The 23,442-nt window shown below is 37.3% G+C and overlaps 1 protein-coding gene across 1 annotated transcript in view; it reads right to left on the bottom strand.

The window, feature by feature from the left end:
* Positions 1 to 2,021: 2,021 nt before the first annotated feature.
* The window catches only part of CPNE8 (copine 8), a gene marked incomplete at its 3' end in the record, with an annotated part of 339,332 nt that continues 317,911 nt past the window's right edge, over positions 2,022 to 23,442 (bottom strand). The window contains exons 18-19 of the mRNA XM_082635327.1: positions 3,618 to 3,720; positions 2,022 to 2,087 (exon numbers count right to left, since the gene is read on the bottom strand). Coding sequence (XP_082491453.1) covers positions 2,022 to 2,087; positions 3,618 to 3,720 — 169 coding nt within the window. The remainder of the gene's footprint in view (positions 2,088 to 3,617; positions 3,721 to 23,442) is intronic.

Here is a 23,442-nt window from a genome sequence, read left to right as displayed (position 1 = left end):
CCTGTACCCAGAGAAGGCCTGGAGATAAAGGTGAAGTCATTTAATCTTTGTGGAAAAAAGTAGCAAGAAGTCTAATTCTGTGCACAGGGCAACCCAAATTCTCCAATTCTACACTACTATTAATAAAACATATTCTGATCTCTGAGTGACTCCTGCATGTTTTTTTTTTCATTAATTCAAGAAGTCAGAGAGGGAAATGATGAATTTTCACACCTCAAAACCCTGATAAATAATTCACTGGGAACAAAATTTTGAGGAAAATAAATAGGTGTGGCAGTTGTAAGAAGGTAGTACCCAAATACCTGTGCCTACTGCTTTGAATAGAAATTTATGACCAGAAATATACATAGGAAGGTCAGTGGCTCTCTATTTACACATTATGTGTGGGAGCTGTTGGGGAACAAGTGACAGGGCTTACACCTAACAACAGCCTTCCATAGGAGTCTGGGAGACCTGGAATGTACCCAACGAGAAGTGCATACTTGAGATGCAAAAGCAAATTAGTAACTAAAGAAGAAATCTTGAGTTATTTTAACCTAGCAATCAGTGAAGTTTGTGAGCCACAGTCTATCACTGCTCAATACAGATGATCAAGTACACAAAGTGTTAACAAGAAAGATGTGTCTTAGCTTTCCTGACTCCAGAGTGGTATCTCAGATTCATGCCTGATGGACAATGTAAACAGATGTAAATATTCAGAGAAACAGAAAATATTAGCAAGAGCTAAAATGACTTCTGCTTCAGAAACTGGAAGATTATAATGATGCAAATTGTGACCAGCCAAGCATGGAATCAAAGGAAAGAATTTCCAGGATCAGCAATATAACTGCTTGTGTTGTTTTACCTGAGACTGAGAGATCTATACTATTATGGAGGAGGCACTGGTGCTTAAACAAGAATCATCCTAGTGATGATCATACGACAATTAGCCACCTATGTGCCTAAATTAACTTGTAGCATACCAAAAGTTGTTCCAAATATTCTAAAATTATTCTCATTTCTAAAGTTCCAAGCTAAATACTGTCATCATTAATGTAAAAAGACCTGAACCAGGTGAATGTTCTGTGGTTATGCAGTTGATGTCTAGCATAGAGTTCTCTTAAAGGAATTCATCAGGTGACGAGGAATAGGATATCCTTAGAGAAGTTTACCCAGATCAGTAGTCACACAAACACCCGTCACACTAATTGGCATTTGAAGATGGCTTGAGCCCAAACAGAAAACTACCCAGTAAGTGAATTTAGCATAATCATATAAAGTCTCATTAAATTTCAGATGGTCAATTCCATTTTCATTTTACTTTGCTCTTTCATATGACAGAACTTAAATATTTATAAAGATAATGTCTATCAAGTAGCCAAGGTCTGAAAATCCATTATTATGCTTGTGTTAATATTTCTATTATACAACCTAGTGGTTTATTAATTTAGTGCTCATTCTTAAAAGTTTTTAGGGAATCCAGAGTGTATTTTGCCTTGGGAAGAAAAACTCAATTTATCACTCGGTCTTAAGAAATATTTTGAGGTACACGCCATCTCTAATAAAACAGAAAGCACGCTTCCCTGGTGGTGCAGTGGTTGAGAGTCCACCTGCCGATGCAGGGGACAGGGGTTCGTGCCCCAGTCCGGGAAGATCCCACATGCCACAGAGTGGCTGGGCCTGTGAGCCATGGCCGCTGAGCCTGCGCATCCGGAGCCTGTGCTCCGCAACAGGAGAGGCCACAGCAGTGAGAGTACCAAAACAAAACAAAAAAACAAACAAACAAAACCCCAGAAAGCTACATGTTGAATTATCCTATACTAGAGAGATAATGTCCTACTCAGAAGACATCCTTTTAATTTACTCACCTTAATAGACTCAATCATGTAATATTTATATTTATGTCTATATGTACATGGACACTGTATACAAATCCATATGCACACTCACATCCTTATATGCAAAAAAAAAAGAGTGATAGAAACCTAAGTGCATAATGAGTCAGATTAAATAAACTCCCAAGGAATACTATTGAAATTTTATTACTCACCATCAAATTCTGCTGGCCCAACACCTACTATAATTATTGACATTGGAAGTTTTGAAGCCTTCAAAGAGAACACACAGTTAGTTCACAATTAAGAAACTGAATTGAGAAAACAACTAAGAATTAAGAAGAAAAAAATATCCTGAGTTTTGATATTTTTCACAGATGTTCATTAAAATAGTTTTGAACATATTGAAAATTAACACAGAATAATATACTTGATTCCACTCTTATCCTTTCTGAACTCTGTACATATGATAATTCAGTGGGATGTTCCTCAGGAATGACTAGTCTTGGATAATACTTTTTTTAAAAGTACTGAGCATCTGATTTCACTTGCTATTCTCAGACAAAATATTCCTAAGCTTATTCTGGGTACCTTTGGTCTCTTTTTCCATGTTCTCTCTCCACTCAAAAACCTTTCAGTTGCTAAAAGGGAAAAAAAGGTACCATATTTGTGAAAAAGTAGTACTCTATTTCATTTATAGCTATGGTTAGGAAAGCAATTTTCATAGTAAATGAGTGAATACAAATGATAATTATAGAAAGTTATTATTAGTATGATAAAATAATTTTATGGTAAGAATATAAGATCCACCAACAGATAGGTGGAACAGCATAGCAACCACATCTTCAGCTGTGAAGTTCACTGAATTATGAATAACTGTTCCTCAGTGCATGTTCTGTTAGTTTAAACCTAAATTACTAAGTCCATATTTTAAAGAGGATGCTAATGCCACTGATCAGAACATAAAGGAAATCAAGACAAATCCAACCCAGTGTGTCTAGTCAAAACCAAATAAACAAACAAGTAAATGTGCAAGATTCTACCTCTCTTCCTTTTTGAGTTTGGTTTTGCTAAGTGTATGTCTATAAACATTTGATTTTTTCCCCACATGTAACTATTTTTTTCTCACACAAACAGCTAATTATATTTTCCCTATGCTATTAATAATTATGAAGTATGATAAACAATTATTTCACACAGCCCATTTTTACTAATGTCTATTTTGTGTCAAACATTGCTAAACCTGAGTATAGAAAAGTAAGTAAAAATAGATATAATTTTAGAGGTTGTAGTCTAGTAAATATAGATGTTATAAATTATAGTGTAATAAAGAAGACAATGAATCATAAATATAACACATAATTAGGAATAATGAGAAAAATGGATTTTGAATCAATGTTAGTCCTTATCCAGTTCTATAAATATAGAAATTAGCACAGTTCTCCTGCAAGTATTACTGTAAATGTAAATGTTAAAGAAATATTCTGTATAAATTGTACAAACTATATACAAGCACAACAAACTAATCAAGATAAACACAGTCATGCACATGAAGGTGATGCTATTATTTTATTTTAATTTTTTGGAAATAATTTTGTTACAACCCAATTATTCACACCTCTTAGTTTGGTCCTTATGGATGAATGCTACAAATGTGTGTGAGTTTTCTGGATAATGCAATTGGCTGCAAAGGCATGGGCATTTTGTTTCACTCTTAAGTCAACTAAGTAGACTCTAGTTAGTCAACCTAAGTAGCACCATGCATTCAGTTAGCCAGCCCAAGACTGAATGACTCCTACTTACATTAACTATGGACTCCTTAGTTTGAGCCATATCTGAGATAACACCATCTGTCACAATCAGTAGCACAAAATACTGGGAGCCATCCTTCACAGAAGAAGCATATCTGAAAGGCAAAGAAAAGGTAAAGAATACCACAAAATAAAACATTTCCTCTCGACATGATAGTTGCTAAATATAATTTGGAATAGCCAACAAACATTTTAATCTCAAGAAAATATTTAAACATATCTTAGGAGCCTATATATGAAAACACTCAAATATGCATTTTTTTCTGAAATAGCACACTAGAATAACAGCAACATTACTGCATGTTGGCACAAAGAAATGCCTGGCTGCCTTAGAAATTCATTCACTAATAAAAGGTGAGCTCGATGGTATGTGAGCACAGAGGAATGGCTACAGCTTTTGGAAATAGACATCCTGGCTAAGCAACATATTATGTGTATGATCTTCAGTATAACATTACATAAGCTATCTGAACTTTATTTTCTCATCTTTAAAATCAAGATAATGCAACTTTGTATTGTTAATAAAGAAATTTCACATATGGTAGTAAATATTTATACAGTTATATAACTGGTAGATTTTATATATGGTAGATTATATAAGTGATTATGATTTTTGTTTTGGAACTAGATAGCAGTGATGATTGCCCAACATTGTGAATATGCTGAATGTCACTGAACTGTAAACTTTAAAATGGTTGGTTTTATGTCATGTGAATTTCACCTTAATAAAAAAATGCAACAGAAGAAACACTTTTTGACATAGCTATAGTTCCAATTCTTAATACGTGTTAAATTGGTGAAAGATGGGAAGGAGAATTATAGCAAACAAAGACAAAAATTAGGTATGTAATAAAAACATATTCTAGTACTTGTTTTTTGTATTCTAGTGCAGAATTCTCACCAAATAATACTCAGACATTTAGAGGAGAATTTTAGGACTATATTTTGTCTCTTATTTTCCATTGTGTTCTACTATTATGGGTATCTAGATTATATTCTCAATAGAATGACTTTTATGATTTTTAGTACACAACTAGTATGCCAGTCATATCTAGTAATGAGCAAGCACTGTAGTGCTTGTAGGAGATAAATAGTTAACAAGAAGACTTTGGTCTACTTTCCTAAAAAATCATCAAGTAAATCACAGAAAAATTGGTTTCAAGAAACTTCTACTGATTACCACTGAAAATTTTTCAGTACCTGATGGACTCTAAATAATAAATTTTGAATAGTTTGGGGAAAAACCAATAGCATAATATGACAGGGGAAAACTTATTTCTTGTAAAGCAGAATTTATAACTATATGAACAAGAAAATATTCACAACTTTGCCATAGACAAGAGAAACTAATAATTGCTCATGCTGTTAATAAAATGACTGGTAATTTTATAGATTGATGAAGAGAATACAGCAAGTGATATGTTCATATACTGAGGAGCCAGTTAAAAATAGCATTGAACTGTTCTACAACATATAGTCAAAAATGCTCTCACAATGTTGAACAATTGATCTTCGACACTAAGGAATTTGTATTAATTTGATGGTAACACAGCAATGAAAAAATCCAAAGCAGGTATGAACCTACTCTCCTATTTTATGCTTAAATTTTCTTTCTTAAGAAAAGAAGTAGGATAATCTCCCTCAGGAATTCATTTTTTAATTTTTAAATACCCATTATTTTTAAAAAGCATTTTTTACTGCTATGCTTCAAAAACATAAGGATTATATTTCATGTGATTAACAGGAGGTTATAAATATTGAGAAAAACTTCTATGAGTACAACTCTATGGCTTTTATGCTTTTCATGCCAAATTATGTGTTGAAAATGGTGAGAAGATGGAAAGTTGAGCCTTATGCAATCTTATGAATATCACTTCAAGTGGCTTAACTGATCTTTTTTCTGGGGGGATGTTTACTTTTTTAAAATTAATTTTTATAGGAGTAGAGTTGATTTACAATGCTGTGTTAGTTTCTGCTGTACAGCAAAGTGAATCAATTATATATATATAATTATATATATCTATATATATCTATCTATATCTATATCTATCTATCTATCTATCTATCTATATATATATATATATCCATTCATTTTTAGATTCTTTTCCCATGTAGGCCATTACACACTATTGTGTCGAGTTCCCTGTGCTATACAGTTGGTTCTTTTTTAAAAAATTAATTAATTAATTTTTATCTTTGGCTGCCTTGGGTCTTTGTTGCTGCGCTTGGGCTTTTCTCTAGTTGCAGTGAGCAGGGGCTACTCTTCATTGTGGTGTGCGGCCTTCTCTTGTTGCAGAGCATGGGCTCTAGGCGTGTGGACTTCAGTAGTTGTGGCACTCAGGCTCAGTAGTTGTGGCTCGTGGGCTCTAGAGCACAGGCTCAGTAGCTGTGGTGCATGGGCTTAGCTGTTCCGCAGCATGTCGGATCTTCCCAGACCAGGGCTCAAACCCGTGTCCCCTGCACTGGCAGGTGGATTCTTAACCACTGTGCTACCAGGGAAGTACCTACAGTAGATTTTTATTAGTTATATATTTTATATATAGTAGTGTATATGTGTCAATCCCAATCTCACAATTTTACCTCTCCCTCACCTTTCCTCCTTGGTAACCGTAAGTTTATTTTCTACATCTGTGACTCTATTTCTGCTTTGTAAATAAGTCAATTTGTACTATTTTTTTAGATGCAACATATAAGAAATATCATATGATATGTGTTTTTCTCTGCCTGACTTACTTCATTCAGAATGACAATCTGTAGATCCATGCATGTTGCTGCCAATGGCATTATATCATTCATTTTTATGGCTGAGTATTTGTATATATGTTGTATATATGTTCCACATCTTCTTTCTCCATTCTTCCATTGACGGACATTTAGGTTGCTTCCATGTCCTGGTTATTGTAAATAGTTCTGCAATAAACATTGTGTTGCATGTATCTTTTTGAATTATGGTTTTCTTGGGATATATGCCCAGGAGTGGGATTGCTGGATCATATGGTAACTCTATTTTTTGTTTTTTAAGGAATCTCTGTAGTGTTCTCCATAATGGCTGTACCAATTTACATTCTCATCAACAATGTAGGAGAGTTCCCATTTCTCCACACCTTCTCCAGCATTTATTGTTTGTAGATTTTTTTGGATGACGGCCATTCTGAATGGTGTCAGGTGATACCTCATTGTAGTCTGATTTGCATTTCTCTAATAATTAGTGATGTTGAGCATCTTTTCATGTGCTTTTTGGCCATCTGTATGTCTTCTTTACAGAAATGTCTTTTTAGATCTTGTGTCCATTTTTTTATTGGGTTGTTTGTTTTTTGATATTGAGCTGCATGAGCTGTTTATATATTTTGGAGATTAATCCCTGGTCAGTCATTTCATTTTCAAATGTTGTGCTGGCCAAAATGTTCATTCGGGTTTTTCCATAAGATATTTTCTCCCTATCTGTGGGCTGTCTTTTCATTTTGGTTATGGTTTCCTTTGCTGTGCAAAAGCTTTTAAGTTTAATTAGGTCTCATTTGTTTATTATTTATTTATTTATTTTATTAATTAACTAATTTATTTATTTTTGCTGTGTTGGGTCTTCGTTTCTGTGTGAGGGCTTTCTCTAGTTGTGGCAAGCGGGGGCCACTCTTCATCATGGTGTACAGGTCTCTCACTATCACAGCCTCTCTTGTTGTGGAGCACAGGCTCCAGACGCGCAGGCTCAGTAGTTGTGGCTCACGGGCCTAGTTGCTCCGCAGCATGTGGGATCCTCCCAGACCAGGGCTCGAACCTGTGTCCCCTGCATTAGCAGGAAGATTCTCAAACACTGTGCTACCAGGGAAGCCCATCATTTGTTTGTTTGTTTTTTCTTTTCATTACCCTAGGAGGTGGGTCAAAAAAGATCTTGCTGCGATTTATTTCAAAGTGTGTTCTACATATGTTTTCCTCTAAGAATTATAGTATCTGGTCTTACATTTAGGTCTTTAATCCATCTTGAGTTTCTTTTTCTGTATGGTGTTAGAGAATATTCTAATTTCATTGGTTTAAATGTAGCTGTCCAGTTTTCCCAGCACCACTTACCAAAGAGACTGTCTTTCTCCATTGTATATTCTTGCCTCCTTTGTCACAGATTAGGTGACCATAGGTACGTGGGTTTACCTCTGGACTTTCTATCCTGTTCCATTGATTTATATTTGTTTTGTGGTAGAACCACACTGTTTTGATTACTGTAGCTTTGTAGTATAGTCTGAAGTCAGGGAGCCTGATTCTTCCAGCTCCGTTTTTCCTTCTCAAGATTGCTTTGGCAATTTGGGGTATTTTGTGTTTCCATACAAATTGTAAAATTTTTGTTCTAATTCTGTGAAAAATGCTATTGGTAATTTGGCAGGGATTGCAATAAATCTGTAGACTGCCTTGGGTAGTATAGTCATGTTGACAATATTGATTCTTCCAATCCAAGAACATGGTATATCTCTCCATCTGTTTGTATGATCTTTGATTTCTTTCATCAGTATCTTATAGTTTTCTGAGTACAGGTCTTTTGCCTCCTTAGGTTTATTCCCAGATATTTTATTATTTTTGATGGGATGATAAATGGGATTGTTCCCTTAATTTTTCTTACTAATCATTAATTGTTAGTGTATAGGAATGCAAGAGATTTCTGTGTATTAATTTTGTATCCTGTAAATTTACCACACTCATTGATAAGCTCTAGTAGTGTTCTGGTAGCATCTTTAGGATTTTCTATGTATAGTATCATGTCATCTGCAAACAGTGATGGTTTTACTTCTTCTTTTCCAATTTGGATTTCTTGTATTTCTTTTTCTTCTCTGGTTGCCTTGGCTAGGACCTCCTAAACCATGTTGAATAAAAGTGGAAAGATGGACAACCTTATGTTGTTCCTTATCTTAGAGGAAATGCTTTCAGTCTTTTACCATTGAGAATAATGTTTGCTGTGGGATTGTCATATATGGATTTAATTATCTTGAGTTTGGTTCCCTCTATTCCCACTTTCTGGAGTGTTTTCATTATAAATGGGTGTTAAATTTTGCTGAAAGCTTTTTCTGCATCTACTGAGATAATCATATGAATGTTATTCTTCAGTTTGTTAATGTGGTGTATCACATTATTTGTGTTTATTGAAGAATCTTTGCACCTCTGGATAAATCCCCCCTAATCATAGTGCATGACTCTTTTAATGTGTTGTTTGATTTGGCTTGCTAGTAATTTGTTGAGGATTTTTGGGTCTATGTTCATCAGTGATATTTGGGCCTGTAATTTTCTTTTTTTGTGATACCTTTGGTTTTGTATCAGGTTGATGGTGGCCATGTATAATGAGCCTGTGAGTGTTCCTTACTCTGCAATTTTTTAGAATAGTTTCAGGATAGGTGTTAACTCTTTTCTAAATGTGTGACAGAATTTGCCTGTGAAGCCATCTGGTCCTAGACTTTTGTTTGTTGGAAGTTTTTAAAGCACAATTTCAATTTCCATATTTGTGATTGGTGTGTTTATATTTTCTACTTCTTCCTGATTCAGTCTTGGCAGGTTGTGCATTTCTAAGAATTCATCCATTTCTCCTAGGTTGTCCATTTTATTTGCATAGAGTTGCTTGTAGTAGTTTCTTATGATCTTTTGTATTTCTGTGGTGTCCATTTCAACTTCTCCTTTTTCATTTCTAATTTTATTGATTTGAGTCCTCTCCCTTTTTCTTGATGTGTCTGGCTAAAGTTTTATCAAGTTAGTTTATCTTCTCAAAGAACCAGCTTTTAGTTTCATTTATCTTTGCTATTGTTTTCTCCATCTCTATTTATTTCTGTTCTTTAGAATTTCTTTTCTTCTACTATAGGTTTTTTTCATTTCTCTTTCTCTTGTTGCTTTATGTGTAAGGATAGGTTGTTAATTTGAGAGTTTTCTTGTTTCCTGAGGTAAGATTGTATTGCTATAAATGTCTAAGAACTGCTTTTGCCAAGTGCCATACATTTTGTATCATCATGTTTTCATCATCAATTTTCCCTAGGTATTTTTTGATTTCCTCTTTGATTTCTTCAGTGATCCACTGGTTGTTTAGTAACATATTGTTTAGCCTCCATGTGTTTGTGTTTTTTTTACCTTTTTTCCCTGTAGTTGATTTCTACTCTCATAGCGTTGTGGTCAGAAAAATATTTTATGTTTCCGATTTTTTAAATTTACTAAGGCTTGATTTGTGGCCCAAGGTGTGATCTTTCTTGGAGAATGTTCCATGTGCACTTGAAAAGAAAGTATATTCTGCTGCTTTTGGATGGAATGTCATATAGATATCAATTAAGTCTATCTGGTCTAATGTGTCACTTAAGGCTTGTTTCCTTATTAATTTTCTGTCTGGATAATCTGTCCATTGGTGTAAGTGGGGTGTTAAAGTCTCCCACTATTATTGTGTTACTGTTGATTTCCCCTTTTATGGATGTTAGCATTTGCCCTATATATTGAGGTGCTCCTATGTTGGGTGCATATATATTTATAATTGCTATATCTTCTTCTTGGATTGATCCCTTGATCATTATGTAGTGTCCTTCCTTGTCTCTTGTAACAGTATTTTAAAGTTTATTTTGTCTGATATGAGTATTGCTACTCCAGCTTTGATTTCTATTTTCATGGAAAATCTTTTTCCATCCTCTCACTTTCAGTCTTTATGTGTCCCTAGGTCTGAAGTGGGTCTCTTGTAGACAGCATAATATGGGTCGTTTGTATATCTATTCATCCAATCTATGTCTTTTGATTAGAGCATTTAATCCATTTACATTTAAGGTATTTATCATATGTATGTTCTTATTGCCATTTTCTTACTTGTTTCAGATTTGTTTTTGTAGGTCTTTTTTCCTCTCTTCCTCTTTTGTTCTCTTCTCTTGTGGTTTTATGGCCATCTTTAGTGTTGTGTTTGGGATGGTTTTTCTTTTTTGTGTGTGTATCTCTTGTAGTTTTTTAGTTTACTGTTCCCATGAAGTTTTGATATAGCAATCTGTATAGGTACAAGGTTGTTTTAAGATGCTGGTGTCTTTCCCACCTAGAGAAGTTCATTTAGCATTTGTTGTAAAGCTGGTTTGGTGGTTCTGAATTCTCTTAGCTTTTGCCTGTCTGTAAAGCTTTTGATTTCTCCATCAAATCAGCTCGGTGGTTTGTGGCCACCTGGAGGGGTGGGATAGGGAAGGTGGGAGGGAGGGAGATGCAAGAGGGAAGAGATGTGGGAACATATGTATATGTATAACTGATTCACTTTGTTATAAAGCAGAAACTAAAACACTATTGTAAAGCAATTATACTCCAATAAATATATTTTAAAAGTCTAAATGAGAGACTTTTTGTGTAGAGCATTCTTGGTTATAGGTTTTTCCTTTTCATCACTTGAAGTACATTGTGCCACTCCTTTCTGGCCTGCAGAATTTCTGCTGAAAAATCTGTTGATAACCTCATGGGGATTCCCTTGTATGTTATTTGTTGCTTTTCCCTTGTTGTTTTTAATATTTTTTCTTTGTCTTTAATTTTTGTTACTTTGATTAATATGTGTCTCAGCATGTTCGTCCTTGGGTTCATCCTCTCTGGGACTCTCTATGCTTCCTGGACTTGAGTAAGTGTTTCTCATGTTAGGGAATTTTTCGGCCATAATATCTTCAAATATTTTCTCAGGCACTTTCTCTTTCTTTTCTCCTTCTGGAACCCCTATAATGTGAATGTTGGCATGTTTAATATTGTCCCAGAAGTGTCTGACACTGTCCTCATTTCATTCTTTGTTTCTTAAAAAAATTTTTTTAGATTGAAGTATATTTGATTTACAATGTTGTGCCAATCTCTGCTGTACAGCAAAGTGACTCAGTTATACACATATATATATTCTTTTTTTATATTCTTTTCTATTATGGTTTATCACAGGACATTGAGTATAGTTCCCTGTGCTATACATTAGGACCTTGTTGTTTATACATTCTTTTTTCTTTATTCCGTTCTGTGGCAGTGATTTCCATCACTCTGTCTTCCAGCTCTCTTATTCGTTGTTCTCCTACATTTATTCTTATATTGATTCTTTCTAGTGTATTTCAGTTACTGTATTGTTCATCTCTGTTTGTCTTTTAAATCACACTCCTTCTTAAACATTTCTTGCATTATCTTGATCTGTGCCTCCATTCTTTTTCTGTGATCTTGCATAATCTTTACTATCATTACTATTAATTGTTTTTCAGGTAGATTGCCTATCTCCTCTTCATTCAGTTGTTCTTGTGGGTTTCTATCTTTTTCCTTCATTTGCACCAATTTCTCTGTCATCTCATTTCATCTAACTTACTGGGTTTGTGGTCTCCTTTCCACAGGCTGCAGGATAATAGTTCCTCTTGCTTCTGGTGTGTGCCTCCTGGTGGGTGAGGTTGGTCCAGGGCCTTTTGCAGGCTTCTTGATGGGATGGACTGGTGTCTGCCCTTTGGTGGGTGGAGCTGGGACCATGTCAAAGGGTGTGTTTTGAGGTGGATGTGAGCTCAGTACCACTTTAAGTAGCCTGTGGTCTGTTGGATGAGGCTGGGCTCCTATCCTGTTGGTTGTTTGTCCTGAGGCTTTCCAGCACTGGAGCTTGCAGGTTATTGGGAGGGGTTGTGTCTTTTTTTTTTTATTAGTTTCTGCTTTATAACAAAGTGAATCAGTCGTACATATACATCTGTTCCCACATCCCTTCCCTCATGCATCTCCCTCCCTCCCACCCTCCCCATCCCACCCCTCCAGGCGGTCACAAAGCACCGAGCTGATCTCCCTGTGCTCTGCGGCTGCTTCGAGGGGTTGTGTCTTGGTGTTGGAATTTTGGCCTCTGGGCGAGCTCACTCTGATCAATATTCCCTGGGGCTTCTGCTACCAGTGTCCTTGCCCTCATAGTGAGCTATAGTCAACGCTTTGCACCCCAGGATACCCTCCAACACCCCTAAGTAGGGGTAATCCAGGTTCCTATGGAGGTACTTTGTGCTGGGCCCCAGCGCAGGTGAGACCTTTGTACACCCTCAAGATTGGAGTCTCTGTTTCCCCCAGCCCTGTAGAGCTCTTGCACTCAAGCCCCACTGGCCTTCAAGTCTGAATGCTCTGGGGGGTTCTTCCTCTCATTTCAAGACCCTCAGACTGTCTTGGGAGGGTTATTTTTATGTGGGAACATCCCTGTGTAGCCTGTGCGGGTTTAATATTTTTTTGGTGCAAGCATTGTTTTTAGTATAGAAGACTGCCACCTTTTCCCTCAGTGTATGTATCAACTCCCATTGATAGGAGATGTGACTGATGTTGTGGTGACCAGAGCCTGCACTGGATATTGAGTGGGGCCTCCCCTTTGCTCTGTGGTTGTCACTGCCCTGTTAGAGGTGGGGTTTGTGCTATAGTTGTTGGAGTAGAGGCCCCAAGATCTGTTTCTTAGCTGTGTTTCTGATCTGCAGTGTGAGGTAGGCAGGATTAGATCACTCCCACTGGGAGGAAAGCCACTGAGTATTCCTCCTCTGGAGTTATTCACCTGTGGGTGTGCTCTGTCATGTCACTTTTCACCCATTGTGCAAGTTCTCAGATTACACTATTGTTGGCACTGCTCTCGGCCTTTCCTTAACTGTGGGTATGCCCACAATTGGCCCTGGTGTCTTTCAGATGTTTTCACCAGGCCATCAGCATAGGTCCACTAAAGTCAGGTCCCAGGATTGCAGTAATCATGGGTCTGGAACCCCTGTGGTCAACTCAGACTCTAGCCTGGCACAACCCTGGCATGTCTGTCCCCACAAAGTCTACAGCTGCTAAAGCTAGACTTGTCTTTGCTGTGGGAGCACTTGTTGTCCATTCAGATGTTCTGTAGGCACTGAGTTTACAAAACCAGTTGCGGGGGTGTCAATTGACAGTTTGCACAGCTGCAAGGAGAGATTTTAGATTTTCTTCCTTAATTGCATGGCTCCTGGGGCTTAGCCATGGTTTCAGCCCCACCTATTTGTGTGGGCCACCCACAGGCATCTGCTTCTGAGGCTGCCTGAAGCACATGAGTCCACCCATGAAGAGGGGGTGCAGAGGAGGCAGCAGATGGGGTTGTGGGAGCCCATGTAGGAATGGGTCATGCAGGGGAGCTGGCAGCCACAGGAGTGAGAAAGCCAACTGGTGGCATCGGGTATGATAGAGCTGGCCCTGGTGGGAACAGGGTATGCTGGGGAGCTGGTGGTCAACAGTGAAAGAGAGTCAACCCTGGCAGGAGCCCTTCCTAGTGTCTGGGGAGGCAGGGGCTGGCATGTGGGGAGAGAGGATGCAATGGTAGCCCCAACCTTTTTGTGTCATTCAACAATGGCACTTCACTTATATTGTGGCCTGGGTTTCCTCTACAAGCATTCCCAGTTGTGGATTTCCTCACTTCCATCCCCTCAGGCTGTCTCCTTGCAGCCAACAACACTCTTCTCCCCAGATTTGCTCTCCAAATCACAAGTTCCAGTACCCAGCCCCCTTCTGCACTGGTGGATGCACTTCTCAGGCTGGGGCATGCAGGGTTGTGGCACAGACTATCTGTGTAGGTCTCACTGTGTCCTGCTTGTCACAGACTGGTTGCTGCACTTTCCTCCAATAGCCCCCCAAAGCTTCCCTTCTGTCCCAATTGATCTCCACACCAGTGAGGGGGCTTCCCTGGATGCAGGAACCTCTCTTCTTCTTCAGCTCCCTGCCAAGGGCTGCAGGTCCCTTTCCACTTCCTCTCCTCTGTCTTTTCTCTTCTTTCATCCTACCCAGTTACATGGGGATCTTTCTTGTCCTTTTAGGTGTCTGAGGTCCTCTGCTAGTGTTCATGTGGTGCTCTGTGAGAATTGTTCCATTTTTAGATGTATTCTTGATGTATTTGTGAGGAGAGATGAACTCCATGTCCTCCTACTTCTCCACCATCTTGGCAGAGTCAGATTGGGGTCCCAGGTTCAGCTCTAGAAGCCCACTTTGATGCAAGTAAGCCTTCAGCTTCTTCAATGGCCTCTGGGGCAAGGCACTGCTCCATTGTGCGAGTGAGGAGAGAAGTGAGTCTTCCACCGGGGGGCATTTACTTTTTATTTCTCTTTCAACACTTCTTGTTACCTCTGGAGAAAGTCTCAGTTGTTATTACTATGTCTTTTTCCCCGCAGCTTTATTGAGGTATAATTGGTATACAAAAAACTGCACATAATTAATATAAGCAAATTGCTGTGTTTCAACATATGTATATACTCATTTTACCATAAAAACAATCAAGGTAATAAACATATCCATTAGCCCCATTTCCATGTGTCCCTTTCTGTGTGTGTGTGTGTGTGTGTGTGTGTGTGTGTGTTTCAATTGCCTTATTTGTTATTGTTCTGTGCAGGCTCTCTATTTCTTCTTGGTTCATTCCTGGTAGGTTGTAACTTTCTAGGAGTTTATTCATTTATTCTAAGTTGTCCAATTTGTTGGAGTCCAATTGTTTATAATAGTCTCTTATAATATTTTTTATTTCTGTGACTTCAGTTGCAATGTCTGCTCTTACATTTCTGATTTTATTTACTTAAGTCATTTTTCTGCTTAGTCTAGCTAAAGGTTTGTAGATTTTAGTTATCTTAAAAAAATCAACTCTTAGTTTTGCCAGTTTCTTTCTATTGATTTCCTAGTCTCTATTCCATTTATTTCTGCTCTAATTTTTATTTAATTTTAATTATTATTTCCTTCCTTCCATTAACTTGTGCTTAGCTTATTGTTTTCCTAGTTCCTTGAGGTATAAACCTAGGTCATTTGAGATTTTTCTTCTTTTTAAAAATGTTGTCTTATCATTATAATTTTCCTTCTTAGTACTGATCACACTCAAAAAAATAGTACAGTATTTTACAGTATCCCATAACTTTTGGTATATTGTGTTTTCATTTTTCTCATGATATTTTCTATTTTCCTTTTTGATTTCTTTGACCCAATGATCATTCAAGTGTGTGTTAATTTCCATTTGTTTGTGAGTTTTGCAATTTGTTTTTGTTTTTTTTCCATTGTGTTCAGAAAATATACTCAGAATGATGTCAATCTTCTTACATTTAATGAGACTTGTTTTGTGACTCAGCATGTGATCTATCCTAGAGAATGTTCCATGTATGCTTATAAATAATATGTATTCTGTTGCTATTGAATGGAATGTTCTGTATATGTCAATTAGGTTCCATTTGGTCTAGATCATTACTCAAATTTGCTCTTTCCTTATTTATTTTCGGCCTGGGTGATCTATTCATTATTGAATGTGGGTAGTGAAGCCTTCTAATACTATTGTATTAATGTCTATTTCTCCCTTCAGATATGTCAATTACAAAATATGCTTAGGTTCTTTGATGTTTAGACTATACATATTTATAATTATTATGTCATCATGTTATATTGACCCTTTAAAATTTTGTTCTTTTTAATAAAATTTGCATTTAAGGTGTACAACATGATGATTTGATATACATATACGCAGTGAATTAATTACTACAGTCAAGCATGATAACATATCATGATGTCACATAGTTACCATATTTTTTGGGGTATGATCAGTGCACTTGAAAATTACCCTAGCAAATTTACAGCATTCAGTGCAGCATTTATTATAGTCATCATACAACATATGAGATCTCTACACATATTCATCCTATGTAATGCAACTTTGTACCCTGTGACCAATATCTCCCCATTTCCTTTACCTCTCCACCTCTGTTAACCACTGTTCTAACACTCTGCTTCTATGTATTCAGCACTAAAAATCCTATATATAAGTGAGATGATGTAGTATTTTTCTTTCTGTGTCTGGCTTATTTCACCTAGCATAACATCCTTCAGGTTCATCAATGTTGCAAATGACAAGCTAAAAAATATATACATAATTATATAAAATGATATATATCACATAAATTGACCCTTTTATTATGTAATGACCTTTGTCTGTTGTGACTTTTTTTTTTTTTTTTTTTTTGCGGTACATGGGCCTCTCACTGTTGTGGCCTCTCCCATTGCGGAGCACAGGCTCCAGACGCGCAGGCTCAGCAGTCATGGCTCACAGTCCTAGCTGCTCCATGGAATGTGGGATCTTCCCAGACCGGGGCACGAACCTGTGTCCCCTGCATCAGCAGGCAGACTCTCAACCACTGCACCACCAGGGAAGCCCAGTTGTGACATTTTTGACTTAAAGTTTATTTTGTCTAGGTATAGCTGCCTTTGCCTTCTCTTTTTTGGCTACCATTTTCATGGAGTATCTTTCTATCCATTCCTTCATTTTCAACCTATATATGTCCTTATTTCAAAGTTGAGTCTCTCATAAACAGCAAAAAATTGGGTCTTTTTAAAAAAAAATCTATTCACCTACTTTACATCTTTTGATTGATGAATTTAATCCACTTATATTTTGGGTTTCTTTTGATTCACCATAAAATATACCTAAGAGAAGGGGAAATATATTCAACCATCAAGAGAGTTAAAGATAGAGCCTGAAGCAGATGCAGTAAACTTGGAATTTCTTTGAAGTTTGTTGTTTTATCTTAAATATTCATAGAAATTTTGCATTTTACTTTATAATAAATTTGTGCTTGTATTAATGCTTTATGTCTTAATTTTGAGGAAAATTAATGGTGTAGAAAAAATCATAAGTGTATTGTGTGGCTCTCACTCCTGCTAGATACACTAATATGAAAACACAATGTACTTTATATAAGAACCATTCAATCCATTTTAGTCTTGTCACCATCAGTAGCATAGAATAATCCTTTAAAACTATTATCTCGGAGACCTTCAAGATGGCGGAGGAGTAAGACGTGGAGATCACCTTCCCCCCCACAAATACATCAGAAATACGTCTACATGTGGAACAACTCCTACACAACACCTATTGACCACTGGCAGAAGACATGACTTCCCCAAAAGGCAAGAAACTCCCCATGTACTTCGGTAGGGCAAAAGAAAAAGAAAAAACAGAGCCAAAATAATAGGGAGAGGACCTGCACCTCTGTGAGGGAGCTGTGAAGGAGGAAAAGTTTCCACACATTTAGAAGCCCCTTTACTGGTGGAGATGGGGGTGGCAGGGGGAAGCTTTGGAGCCATGGAGGAGAGCACAGCAACAGGCGTGCAGAGGGCAAAGCAGAGAGATTCCCACACAGAGGATCGGTGCTGACCAGCACTCAACAGCCTGAGAGGCTCGTCTGCTCACCTGCCACTGCGGGTTGGGGTTGGGAGCTGAGGCTCAGGCTTCGGAGGTCAGACCCAGTGAGATAACAGGGGTTGGCTGTGTGAAGAGTGCCTGGAGGGGGCTAGTGCACCACAGCTAGCCAGGAGGGAGTGCGGGAAAAAGTCTGGAACAGCCTAAGAGGCAAGAGACCATTGTTTTGGGGTGTGTGAGGAGAGGGGATTCAGAGCACTGCCTAAATGAGCTCCAGAGATGGGCGTGAGCCATGGCTATCAGCATGGACACCAGAGACTGGCATGAAACACTAAGGCTGCTGCTGCAGCCACCAAGAAGCCTGTGCTCAAGTACAGGTCACTATCCACACCTCCCCTCCTGGTAGCCTCTGCAGCCCACCACTGCCAGGGCCCTGTGGTCCAGGGACAACTTCCCTGGGAGAACACACAGCATGCCTCAGGCTGTTGCAACGTTATGGTGGCCCCTGCAGCTGCAGGGTTGTCCTGCATTCTGTACCCCTCCCTTCCCCAGACTGAGTGAGCCAGAGCCCACTAATCAGCTGCTACTTTAACCATGTCCTCTCTGAGCAAAGAACAGGCACACTCAGGGGACCTACATGCAGAGGCAGTGTTAAGTCCAAAGCTGAACCCCAGGAGCTGTGCGAACAAAGCAGCAAAAGGGAAATTTCTCCCAGCAGCCTCAGGAGCAGGGAATAAAAACTCCACAATCAACTTGATGTACCCTGCATCTGTGGAATACCTGAATAGACAACAAATCATCCCCAAATGTAAGCAGTGGACTTTGGGAGGAACTGTAGACTTGGGGTTAACATTCTGCATCTAATTTGTTTCTGGTTTTACATTTATCTTAGTTTAGGATTTAGAATTTATTATCATTGGTAGGTGAGTTTATTGATTTGGTTGCTCTCTTCCTTTTTCTATCTATCTATCTATCTATCTATCTATCTATCTATCTATATATATATATATATATATATATATATATATTTCCTTATCGTCTTATTGTGAGTGTGTATGTGTATGCCTCTTTGTGTGATTTTGTCTGTATAGCTTTGCTTTTACCATTTGTACTAGGGTTTTGTCTGTCCCTATTTTTTTCTTTTATTACTTTATATATTTTTTTAATAATTAAAAACTTTTTTGTTTTAACAATAGTTTATTTTTTATTTTATTTTATTTTACTCTTTCTTTCTTTCTTTCTTTGTCCCTTTTAATCTGAGCCATGTGACTGGGTCTTGGTGCTCTGGCTGGGAGTCAGGCCTCGGCCTCTGAAGTGGAAAAGCCGAGTTCAGGACATTGGTCCACCAGAGACTTACTGGCTCCACATAATATCAAACGTTGAAAGCTCTCCTAGAGATCTCCATCTCAATGCTAAGACCCAGGTCCATTCAACGACCAGCAAGCTACAGTGCTAAACACCATATGCCAAACAACTAGCAAGACAGGAACACAACCTCACCTATTAGCAGAGAGGACACCCAATACCAGAGAGGCTGCCTAAAATCATAAGTTCACAGACACCCCAAAACACACCACCAGACGTAGACATGCCCACCAAAAAGACAAGATCCAGCCTCATCCACTAGAACACAGGCACTAGGCCCCTCCACCAGGAAGCCTACACAACCCCTGAACCAACCTTAGCCACTGCGGGCAGACACCAAAAACAATGGGAACTACAAACTTGCAGCCAGTAAGTTAAGCAAAATGAGAAGACAGAGAAACACACAGCAGATGCAGAAGCAAGGTAAAATCCCACCAGACCAAACAAGTGAAGATGAAATAGGCAGTCTACCTGAAAAAGAATTCAGAGTAATGATAGTAAAGATGATCCAAAATCTTGGAAACAGAATGGAAAAACTACAAAAACGTTTAACAAGGACCTAGAAGAACTAAAGAACAAACAATGATGAACAACACAATATATGAAATTAAAAATTCTCTAGAAGGAAAAGAAAGCAGAATAACTGAGGCAGAAGAACGGATAAATGACCTGGAAGATAAAATAGTGGAAATAACTTCTACAGAGCAGATAACAAAAAAGAATGAAAAGAATTGAAGAGAGACTTAGAGACTTCTGGGACAACATTAAACGCACCAAGATTCAAATTATAGGGGTCTCAGAAGCAGAAGAGAAAAAGAAAGGGAATGAAAAAATATTTGAAGAGATTATAGTTGAAAACTTCCTTAATATGGGAAAGGAAATAGTCAAGTCCAGGAAGCACAGAGAGCCACATACAGGATAAATCCAAGGAGAAACAAACCAAGACACATGTTAATCAAATTATCAAAAATTAAATAACAAAGAAAAAATATTAAAAGTGGCAAGGAGAAAGCAACAAACAATATATAAGGGAATCCCCATAAGGTTAACAGATGATCTTTCAGCAGGAACTCTGCAAGCCAGAAGGGAGTAACAAGACATATTTAAAGTGATGAAAGGGGAAAAGCTATAGTAAAGATTACTCTACCCAGCAAGGATCTCATTCAGATTCGATGCAGAAATATAAACTTTTACAGACAAGCAAAAGTTAAGAGAATTCAGCACCACCAAACCAGCTTCACAGCAAATGCTAAAGGATCTTCTCTAGGAAGGAAACAGAAGAGAAGGAAAAGACCTACAATAACAAACCCAAACAATTAAGAAAATTGTAATAGGAACACACATATCAATAAGAACCTTAATGTAAATGGATTCAATGCTCCAAGTGAAAGACATAGATTGGCTGGATGGATAAAAAAAACAAGATCCATATATATGCAATCTACAAGAGACCCATTTCAGACCTAGGGACACAGACAGACTGAAAGTTAGGGGATGGAAAATGATATTCCATGCAAATGGAAATCAAAAGAAAGCTAGAGTAGCAATTCTCATATCAGAAAAAATAGACTTTAAAACAAAGACTACTACAAGAGACAAAGAAGGACACTACATAATGATCAAGGGGTCAATCAATCAAGATATAACAATTGTAAAAATTTATGCACCCAACATAGGAGCGCCTCAATACATATGGCACATGCTAACAGCCATAAAAGGAGAAATAAACAGTAACACAATCAGAGTAGGGGATTTTAACACCCCACTTTCACAAATGGTCAGATCATCCAAAATGAAAATAAATAAGGAAACACAAGCTTTAAATGATACATTAAACAACATGGACTTAATTTATATTTATGGACACTCCATCCAAAAACAACAGAATACACTTTCTTCTCAAGGGCTCATGGAACATTCTACTGGATAGATCATATCTTGGGTAACAAATCAAGACTTGGTAAATTTAAGAAAATTGAATATATATCAAGCATCTTTTCCAAACAGAATGCTATGAGACTTGATATCAATTACAGGAAAAAATTTGTAACAAATAGAAACATATGGAGGCTAAACAATAAACTACTAAATAACCAAGAGATCGCTGAAGAAATCAAAGAGGAAATCAAAAAATACCTAGCAAGAACTGACAATGAAAACACGATGACCCAAAACCTATGGGATGCAGCAAAAGCATTTCTAAGAAGGAAGTTTATAGCAATACAATCCTACCTCAAGAAACAAGAAACATCTCAAATAAACAACCTAACCTTACACCTAAAGCACTTAGTGAAAGAAGAAACCCCACCCCCCAAAAGTTAGCAGAGGAAAGAAATAATAAATATCAGATTAGAAATAAATGAAAAAGAAGTGAAGGAAACAATAGCAAAGATAAATAAAACTAAAATCTGGTTCTATGAGAAGATAAAAAAAATTGATAAACCATTAGCCAGACTCATCAAGAAAAAAGGGAGAAGTCTCAAATCAATAGAATTAGAAATGACAAAGGAGAAGTAACAACTGACACTGCAGAAATACAAAGGATCATGAGAGATTACTAGAAGCAACTATATGCCCCAAAAATGGACAACGTGGAAGAAATGGTCAAATTATTAGAAAAGCACAACATCTGAAGACTGAAGCAGGAAGAAATAGAAAATATAAACAGACCAATCACAAGCACTGAAATTGAGACCATGATTAAAAATCTTCCAGCAAACAAAAGCCCATGACCAGATGGGTTCACATGTGAATTCTATCAAACATTTAGAGAAGAGTTAACACCGATCCTTCTCAAACTCTTCCAAATATAGCAGAGGGAGGAACACTTCCAGACTCATTCCATGAGGCCACCATCACCTTGATATCAAAACCAGACAAAGATGTCACAAAGAAAGAAAACTTCAGGCCAATATCACTGATGAACATAGATGCAAAAATCCTCAAGAAAATACTAGCAAACAGAATCCAACAGCACATTAAAAGGTTCAGACACCATGATTAAGTGGGGCTTATCCCAGGAATGCAAGGATTCTTCCATATACACAAATCAATCAATGTGATAAACCATATGAACAAATTGAAGGAGATAAAGCATACGATCATCTCAATAGATTCAGAGAGAGCTTTTGACAAAATTCTACACTGCTTTATGATAAAAACCCTCCAGAAAATAGGCACAGAGGGAACTTATCTCAACATAATAAAGGCCATATATGATAAACCCACAGCCAACATCATTCTCAATGGAGAAAAACTGAAACCATTTCCTGTAAGATTAGGAACAAGACAAGGTTGCCCACTCTCACCACTATTATTCAACATAGTTTTGGAAGTTTGGGCCACAACAATTGGAGAAGAAAAAGAAACAAAAGAAATCCAAATTGGAAAAGAAGAAGTAAAGCTGTCACTATTTGCAAATGACATGATACTATACATAGAGAATCCTAAAGATGCTACCAGAAAATTACTAAAGCTAACCAATGAATTTGGTAAAGTAGCAGGATACAAAATTAATGCACAGCAATCTCTTGCACTCCTATACACTAATGATGAAAAATCTGAAAGAGAAATTAAGGAAACAGTCCCATTTACCATTGCAACAAAAAGAATAAAATGCCTAGGAATAAACTTACCTAAGGAGACAAAAGACGTGTATGCTGAAAACTACAAGACAGTGATGAAAGAAATTAAAGATGATACAAACAGATGGAGAGATATACCATGTTCTTGTATTGGAAGAATCAACATTGTGAAAATGATTATACTACACAAAGCAATCTACAGATTCAATGAAATCCCTGTCAAACTACCACTGGCATTTTTCACAGAACTAGAACAAGAAATTTCACAATTTGTATGGAAATACAATAGAACCTGAATGGCCAAAGCAATCTCAAGAAAGAAAACGAGAGCTGGAGGAATGAGGCTCCTGGACTTCAGACTATACTACAAAGCTACAGTAATCAAGAGAGTATGGTACTGGCACAAAAACAGAAATATAGATCAATGGAACAGGATAGAAAATCCAGAGATAATCCCACGCACATATGGTCACCTTATTTTTGATAAATGAGGCAAGAATATACAGTGGATAAAAGACAGCCTCTTCAATAAATGGTGCTGGGAAAACTGGACAGCTACACATAAAAGAATGAAATTAGAACACTCCCTGACACCCTACATAAAAATAAACTCAAAATGGATTAAAGATCTAAATGTAATGCCAGACACTATAAAACTCTTAGAGGAAAACATAGGCAGAACACTCTATGACATGAATCACATCAAGACCCTTTTTGACCCACCTCCTAGTGAAATGGAAATAATAACAAAAATAAACAAATGGGACCTAATG

The sequence above is a fragment of the Mesoplodon mirus genome (assembly GCF_964341445.2).
Source record: "Mesoplodon mirus genome assembly, chromosome: 11".
NCBI classification, from domain to species: domain Eukaryota; kingdom Metazoa; phylum Chordata; class Mammalia; order Artiodactyla; family Ziphiidae; genus Mesoplodon; species Mesoplodon mirus.
This window is presented reverse-complemented; position numbering and strand designations above follow the sequence as displayed.